The sequence below is a fragment of the Cicer arietinum genome, chromosome 4 (genome assembly GCF_000331145.2).
Source record: "Cicer arietinum cultivar CDC Frontier isolate Library 1 chromosome 4, Cicar.CDCFrontier_v2.0, whole genome shotgun sequence".
Lineage (NCBI taxonomy): Eukaryota > Viridiplantae > Streptophyta > Magnoliopsida > Fabales > Fabaceae > Cicer > Cicer arietinum.
Window position 1 is genome coordinate 5,223,336 of NC_021163.2, and position 9,183 is coordinate 5,232,518.

Consider the following 9,183-nt stretch of genomic DNA (forward strand, 5'->3'; position numbering starts at 1 on the left):
AAGAAATATAAAAAAGATAATAATAGTTTTATAAAATTATTTTTATTAACTATAAAAATATAAATATTAAGATATTTTTTTATTAAAATATAAACTAAAATATAATAATTTAAAAATAATAAATATAATATTAACTAAATAATATAATTTTAATCTCTATTTTCTAATTAAAATTTTAATCTCTTAATTTTTAAGATGACTTACTTTTACCCCACACATACATCTTTATATATAATCTTTATATGTATATAGTAGTGATATTTTTACATTAATTACAATTATTTACTATATTCCTTCAAGCACAGTTTTCAATAACATAAATCTTCCTTTTTAAGTCACTATTACATATATCTTGGGAATACTTTAGGATATTTCTATCATAAAAAAAGAAAAAGAAAAATTTAATGTATTTTTAGATGATTTTATGATTTTTATTTTAATTAATTATGATTTTTCGAATTCATAATTCCATCAAAGTTTATCATAATTACAAAATATATTTAAAGTTAAATTTTTTAAAAAAGCATATAAAAAAATAAAATTAGGCTTTTCCGAAAAAACAAAACTGATTCTTTCGACTTCCATTGCTTGTTAATATATTTTTTTAGTTTACAAAAATTTAAGGTGAGAAAATAATATTCTATTTTAAGATAAAAAAACCTTAGAACTTATTAAGCACATGCAACACATACTATTACTTTTTTAAATGATCATATTTGAATGTAATTGTATATTCTTCTTTCTTAAAAGTATCTCACTTACATCATAATTAAAATTTAACATAAATTATATTCTAAATTTTTGTTCAACTGATAAATAGTATTGATATTAGCAGATTAGCCATTATATTTACTTTCTATCTTACATGAAAATAAAAATAAAAGAAAATTACATTTAAGATTTTATCCAAAAAAGAAAAAACAAGTTGCAATTGAAGTGATTGGTAAGTGGGTCCCACGTAACGGTGTTATTTGGGCTGTGCCTGTGGCTGTGGTGCGGTGTGATTGGCCATTCCCCCATTCCTGTGTAGTATCACTTTACAATTTTCTACATTGCGCACCGTTTCTTATCCTTCACCCACCACTCTCTTTTCTCTTCTTCGTCTTCTTACTCCTCAGTCTCTTCATCACCATAACTACGCAACACACAAATCTTCACCATTGGATCTTAAACACTACCGAAATGGTTTTTGTTACTTGATTGTGATCGTGAAGAAAGCTTGTTACGGATCTACAGTGAAAAAGAAGAAGAAGAAGAAGATCATTTCAATCCAATGGCTGGTAGTAATCAACTCAACCCCAACGATTCCAAGGTACACTTATTTCATAGCATACTATTAGATTGGATTTAATGTGTTCCTTGAATCAAAATTATCGAACCGTACAGTTTTTAGTGCTTTCCTCTTTCGCCTCTTTTTTTTTTGTTCTTTTGTTTGGTATATTATCACCTTTTGTGTGACTTTTTTTATTTTATTTTTTGTATTTTCACTTAAATAATAAAATAATCACTATTGTCTATACTCTATATGATTCATAATCGTAATAGTTTTGGGCTTTTAATTTGAATATTTTATTTTTGTTTTCATGTATTGAACTTTTCAGTAATAGTTATTAGTGGTTGTTGGATCACTTCCTTGTTTCAACCTTAGACTCTTTCAATTTTTAGGGTTTGGTTTGGTGGTCATTTTGTTTATGTCAATTTCTCTAAATTAAAGGATTTAATATTTCATTATCCCAAATTTTTGGTTCATTTTAGATATATTTGGCACTTCCTCTAGCTAGTTTTTTTAAAATAAATGAATAAATAAATAAAATTTGATGCAGATGGTGGTTCCATTGAACATGTGGGTTTTGATCTCAAATTTCAAGTTAGCATACAATCTTCTCCGTCGTCCTGATGGAACTTTCAACCGTGACTTGGCAGAGTTTCTTGATCGGAAAGTTCCGGCTAATGCGAACCCTGTGGATGGAGTGTTCTCTTTTGATGTTATTGTTGATAGGGAAACAAATCTCCTCACTCGAATCTACCGTCCTGTTGAGGGAGAAGAACATCATGTGAACATTGTTGATCTTGAGAAGCCTGTCACTTCCGAGGTTCTTCCTGTCCTCATGTTCTTCCATGGTGGAAGTTTTGCACATTCTTCAGCTAACAGTGCTATATATGATACCTTGTGCCGTCGATTGGTTGGTATTTGTAAGGCTGTTGTTGTTTCTGTGAATTATAGGCGTGCACCAGAGAATAGGTACCCCTGTGCTTATGAAGATGGGTGGAAAGCTCTTAAATGGGTTAGTTCTAGAACATGGCTGCAGAGTAAAATGGATAACAAGGTTCACATCTACATGGTTGGCGATAGTTCGGGTGGGAACATTGTGCACCATGTTGCCTTGAAAGCTTTGGACTCTGGAATCCAGGTGTTGGGGAATATAATGCTAAACCCGTTATTTGGTGGGCAAGAAAGAACAGAATCTGAAAAGCGTCTTGATGGGAGGTATTTCGTTAGAGTTAAAGATAGAGACTGGTATTGGAGGGCTTTTCTTCCTGAAGGGGAAGACAGAGACCATCCTGCGTGTAACCCTTTTGGTCCCAAAGGTCGAAGCCTTGAAGGGGTTGCCTTTCCTAAAAGCCTTGTTGTGGTTGCTGGTTTGGACCTTGTTCAAGACTGGCAATTGGGTTATGCCAAAGGGCTTGAGAAAGCTGGACAAAATGTGAAGTTGCTATTTCTGGAGCAAGCCACGGTCGGGTTTTACTTGCTGCCAAATAATGAACACTTCTCTGCTGTCATGGATGAGATAAAACATTTTGTCAACTCTGACTGTTCATAGGCTTATTAACTTTTGCTACACATGAAAGGGGTTTTAGAAGATTGTGTAGGTAATAGCTATGCCACTTATTAACATCTTTACATTTTGGCCTATTTTACTGTAGGACTTTGTTCCCATGATTAGGTACTTATATGGTATTAATTTGTGTCATGAGAATGGTGTAATGTAATGTAATCATCAGCATATAGCTGTATTATGTTTTCCAGAACACACCATCAGGAAATTGGGGTGTTGTGGATAGGTGAAAGCTTTTTATTAGGACAAAAAGGGAGCTATGGCCATGTTTATGGGAACCACTAAAGTTGTGATTACCCACTCTGACTTTCAGCCAAAAAAGAGAGGAAGACATAGTTCTATTTCTGTGTGTCTCTGACCTTTGAATGGCCAATCAGTGGGGCTTGTCTTTGTATGGCAAGTGTTATATATATAACTAATTTTGGAACTCTGATAGGGAAAGTATCAATGATATGTTGGTGCTGTTTGATTATATATCTTAGTATTTGTGCTTTTAGTCCTGTTCATCTTTTCTCTATATAGCTAATTTTACGTTCATGTATCTTTAGCTGTCCTCCTTGTTTGGCAATGGACAGTCTTTGCAAAATGTAAATGGATTTTTTTCTTTTTACTTTTGGCTCTGTAATGTTTGGGTTTGTATTTTGTATTTTTATGTATGCATACAATATTTTTCAGGGTTTTCTTATGCCACACAAGGTTGAATACTTGCTTCAAGATGCTTAATATCTGAATATCAAGACAAGTTGACCAAATACATAACTTTTGTCTCTGAAAAAGGGCCGGAGGGAGAAATAAAATTAGTCTCGGCTTAGTCCCAATTAATTGATGATAACATATGTTTAAGAGTATGGACAATAATAGTCTTACCGGCTTACAAGCGACAGGCCAATCCCCTTTTCCCATCACTTGTTTCCCCTCTCTCCCCCTTTCACTTTTTAACTTGGATTATCCCCTTTACTCTCCTCTATATCTTTTTCCATTCTTTATATCTCTCTTAATCAAACTCTTTTCATTACTATATTTAAGATTAAATGAGAGATACAAAACATGAAGAGATGAAGAGAGATGTAAGAGAAAGTGAAGGAGATAATCAAATTCCCCATCCTTCTCAACTATCACCACTAACAAACAAGTATGAAGCCACTTAACAACACATTTCCACCCTCATCTAACGACGGAAAACCATAAACAAAAGCACCAAAAGAATCTTCTTCACAGTTGCACCTGAACTCATCCCAAATTGTCGTATCTCAATTGCATTGCAACCACCACAACGGAAATATCCCCTTATGTTAAAAAAAAAAACATGAGTAAAGTTTTGATCTCAACCATTCATTTTTTTTTTCAGAATAAATGCACTTTTAGGTTTTCCTATTTTATTAAAAATCAACTTTTAATCTCATTATTTTTAAAATTGGATTTTTCAGTCCTCCGTATTTTATGTTGCTATTAACAAAGACGACCATGAAATTTTGTCAAATAAAAATAATTAATTAATGCTTTATTTACGTTGTTATTAACAAAGATGGTCATAAAGTTTTGTCAAATAAAAATAATTAATTAATGATATGAATTCAATTTAATTGTATCACATGACTATCACATTATAATTATAATATAAGGGACCAACAATCCAATTCTAAATATAGAAAAACAAGTTTATTTTGAGCAAAATAGTGAGACAAAGTGCACTTAATTCTTTTTACTTTTACACACCACAACAATTCAAGCTCAACAATCACCATAAAGAGCCTTTTACATTTTAAACATTCGTTTGTACCAAACTCAAGGGTGTCACAATTTGTAACACATCTGCTGAAATTGGCGTAGAGGAGTGAGGTGGAGAAGCAGAGAGGAAGAGATGGAAGAGGCGGTGACCAGTGGGGAGTGTGATTGGACTTTTGGCGGATACAATTTTGAAGCCAACTTCGTTATTTACTCTACTTTTAATTATCTTTTTCTATAATACTTTTAATTATTTATAATCTCATTTTACATAATTTATCTACCATATATAATTAAGAATAATTCTGACAACACAATAATGAATTCTACATTAAATTTTAAATTTTTTCCTAATAAAGGGACACAAAAAGGAATGGAGTTATTTTATTAGAAAAGGAATATGATAATTTAGAAGTTATAATGGCAGAAGATACTATGATTGTCTCTTATGTAAAAGTAAAAGCCCACATAGATGTGTTCCCACATGACATTCCAGCTTCTTTATTCTCCTCCCCCCCATAATTATAAGCCAGGACCATCCATGACTTTATTTTATTTTATTACAGGACCATCCATGACCTTAAGTGCACTATAGAGCGTATTTAGATCTCATAAATATGGTTCATGACAAAGTTTTAATCATAACAAATCAAAGGGAATAATATTTCTGTAATATTTTCCTGATAATATGTTGTCTAGCAACTATTATTATTTCTGAATGCTTAGACATCATGTGTTAGATGGTTCTAATTTGCACTATGCAACTAAATTGCAACCCAAATAAACAGTTTTGGAGGTCTATGCAACCACTGGCTGCATTTGCCTGCATCTTGTTCGCAATATAACCACATCTACCACCACAACTTAAAATCATGGACCAAACAACATTTTTAACAAAGCCAGTCGACAAATTTCCAGTCTTTTTGGATCACCATAGACTAAGTAAAGATCAAATGTTATTCATTAAAGAAGATAAAGATGTTAAGCTAAATCAAGTTATATCTTGATCCTATTACAAAGACTCATCTTATAGAAGGAAAATGGGACAACATTTTCAGCGACTTTTAGCAATATAAGCAGTTAAAGCAGCAGCCAAAATAGTAGTAGCAGATGATATCCCAGTCCACAAGCTCTTACCTTTATGTGCATCAGTCACAGACTTCTGCAATGACACAACTTGTTGCTTCATATCATTCACCATCTCATTCTTAACTATGAATGCTTTCTTTATTGCCTCTAGTTCTTCAGCAAAAGGCTGTATTTCTTCCTCGCGCTTCTTCTTCTTCTTCGTAGTCTCATTGAGAACCACTTCCACATCTTCCTTAGACACCACTGCAGCAGTACTCTTCAACAATTCCAAGGCCTGCTTTGAACTGATACGAGATGACTCAAACTTAGCTTTCAAATCATCGCGCTCTTGTTGTGCTGCAACAAGGCTACTATGTGTAGCATCCTTTTCGTTACTCAAAAGATCGACGCGGCTTCTGAGCTCCTTGTTTCTCTCATTCATCTTATCTTTCTCACTTCTCATCTTGACCAATTCAGCTGCACCTTGTTCAATTATTTCCTTGAGTCCCGCAACTTGCAACTCCACCTTCGTTTTCTCCTCTTCGTACCTCTTCATGATGGTATCCTTCTCAAGCTTGAGCTCATCAATTTTTTTCACATTTTCAGCTACTTGTGACTCATAGTTCTCCACTTTGTTTTTCTCCTCATTGTATCTCTTTTGGATGTTATCCCTCTCAAGTTCCACTTCTTCAACAGCATTCTTATAATGATGAACTTGAGAGATTAATAGCTCGATTTTTTCCTCCATTACCACAACTTGTGACTCATAGTTCTCCACTTTGTTTTTCTCCTCATTGTATCTCTTTTGGATGTTATCCCTCTCAAGTTCCACTTCTTCAACAGAATTCTTATAATGATGAACTTGAGAGATTAATAGCTCGATTTTTTCCTCCATTACCACAACTTGTGACTCCAAGTTCTCCACTTTCTTTTGCTCCTCTTCAAAATCCTTTCTAAACTTCTCCTTCTCAACCCTCTCTTCTTCAACAATACCCTTACTATGATTAACTTGAGAGATTAAACCATTGTTTTTCTCTTCAAACTCTTTGCAGCACCTTTCCAACTCATCAACAGAACCCCTTACTATATCCATTTCACCTTGCAACTCAACAACTTGATTCTCACAGATAACTTTAACCTTTTCAATCTCGTCCTTCGCTCTATTCACTTCATCAAGCTCACGCTTCCTATCCTCCAATTCTCTCCGAACCATATCAAGAGTCCTATCAACACTATCTCTTTTCTCAGTCAAAATCTCAACACTCTTCTCCATCTCCTTCTTCTCTCCAACCAATTTGCTGTTTTCCATCATCATTTCTCTTTCCTTCTCCACAGCAACCTCAATAGTTTCTTCCATTTCGAGTATCTTAGCACGCAACACCGACTCTTCATTCCTCGAGTTTTTCAAAAGATCATCGAGTTGCTGCATCTCAACTTCAAGGTTCAAAACCTTCATCCCCTGAGTATTATTAACAATTTCAGCCTCATTCTTCTCCCTAGTCATCAAATCAATCTTCTCCTTCAATTCATCAATCACCTTCGCCGATTCAAACGATTTCCTCGAAACCAAATCTCTATCCTTCTCAAGTTCTTCAACCCTTCTTTCTTTCTCAGCCTTTTCCTCCAACAAAATTTGATTTTCCAACACCATCTTCTCCGCATTCCGTCCCACGCTCTCCAATCGTAAAGCTAGGTCTTTTACTTGCTTCTTCTGAACATCAACCTCGTACTTCGCCTCGTTCCTCTCTTCCACAACCTTAAACCCTAATTCGTTAAAGTGGGTTTGAAAGAAAGAGAACAAGACAGAGTTTTGAAGCTCCAAGGCGAGATTTTGATCGGAGATTAAAGATTGAGCGTTCATGGCGGCGTGATTATCGTGAAGAAGAGATTGAATGCGGTTTCTATGATTAGTGGTTTCTTTGATAAGAACAGAGTTTAGGTTTTTGAGATTCTGAATCTGAATAGAAGGGTCATCGATGTTCAATGGTGGTGGGGTTAGCGTGTTGGGGTCATGGGATTGAGATTGGGAATGTGTCATTTTCTTTTTGGCCATATTTTGAATGTGCGAGAGATGGATGAGATGAGAGGGTGAGGGATTTTCTTGGTTTCTAGGGTTTTAATGTTTTTAGTGTATGGAGTGAAATGAATGAATGAGTGGAATAGAATAAGAGATTTGAATGTGTGAGTGGTGTTTGGCTATTTGAATTCAAATTTTTGGGGCCCAAACCCTAATAATGAACAACGATGTTTATAGTATTTTTTTATTCATTTTTCACAAGTTTCAAACTCAAAAAGTTACGCGACTCCCATAGATTGCATTTGTACGACACGTGTCACTGCAAGAGCTACACTTACATACGGGTATTTTTATTTTTTGCAAAATAAAAAAAAAAGATTTACCGTTTTTTAATTTATTATTATTTATATCCAACATAATTAATAATTTTATTTTGTATAAGGAGTAATTTGTTTTAAGATATATTAGGAATAACTCGATCTTGTTATATTAGGAATATTTGATTTTGGAACTGTTCATGGAAGATCATTTTAACTGAAATAATCAAATAGTAATAATAAGATTGTTTAGTATTATTAAAGGAAAATATTAAGCATTCATGTTGAATAAATTTCACAATCATCTAACTAGCGATTTTCTTATTACTGACTTAAGTAAATTTAAAGTATTATTAAAATTGACATGATGCTATATATTTCTATTTTTAGTCTATTAAGATTAACAAACTATTTTCATGTTCAAAATGATAATTTTTTTAAACAATAATTAAATGACTAATATATCAATATTATTTGTAATATAATTTTATTGAAAAAATAATTATATTTTTTTAATTTAATTTTAAATGACTTAATCAAGTTAATTTTTAATTTTGTATATTTTTTTTTTTGTTGTGTTACTATTTTTATGTTCAAAATATATTTTTTTTAACTAAAACAATAATTAAATGACTAATTATTTTTATGCGAATTTTCAAAACCAACGACCGAGTTAACGATGTTTTTGAAGGAATAATATTATTTATGATTGACATTAACTTATATACATCAAAATTTATACAATTTTACTACCTATACCCCATTTTATTACTTACACCCTTTACTTAATCAAAATATCAAATTGTTCTTGACACTAAATCAAAATTTGACATCTTTTTTCAATTTCTTTCTCCCTCCATCCTGAACTCATTCGTTCATCATCTTTATCTTCTACCTTTTTTTTTATTACACTCCTACTTCATCCATCTCAAACATCTCCATCTTCTTCCATTAGCTTCATCAAGATTTTCAATAACTTCATCCATCTTCATTTTCTCTCACTTACATTTCCTCCTCCTCTTCCTCCGCATCAATATTTAATTAGGTTTATTTGATTTTTGATTTAGTAAATCATAGGGTATGATTTATGCATAAGATTTGTTGTTTAGTTAGGTTTTATTGAGATTGAAAGTGATTTTACATTCACCATTGGTGGATTGGAACAATACAGTTCATTCTACATTTTTGGAATTTTCAATGTGGGGTAGAGATTTACGTG

The 9,183-nt window shown here is 32.8% G+C and overlaps 2 protein-coding genes across 2 annotated transcripts; one reads left to right on the top strand and one right to left on the bottom strand.

Annotated features, from left to right (window-relative positions):
* The first annotated feature begins 1,031 nt into the window (after positions 1–1,031).
* On the top strand, positions 1,032–3,511 carry LOC101513592 (gibberellin receptor GID1C). The gene is made up of 2 exons (XM_004495705.4): positions 1,032–1,312; positions 1,824–3,511. Exons 1-2 carry the CDS (start codon positions 1,274–1,276, stop codon positions 2,820–2,822), a joined length of 1,038 nt encoding a protein of 345 aa, XP_004495762.1. The 5' UTR covers positions 1,032–1,273; the 3' UTR covers positions 2,823–3,511.
* Positions 3,512–5,465: 1,954 nt separating this feature from the next.
* Positions 5,466–7,814, bottom strand: LOC101513261 (uncharacterized). The gene has a single exon (XM_004495704.4). The coding sequence runs from the start codon at positions 7,681–7,683 to the stop codon at positions 5,617–5,619; it is 2,067 nt and encodes a 688-aa protein (XP_004495761.1). The 5' UTR covers positions 7,684–7,814; the 3' UTR covers positions 5,466–5,616.
* Positions 7,815–9,183: the final 1,369 nt, after the last annotated feature.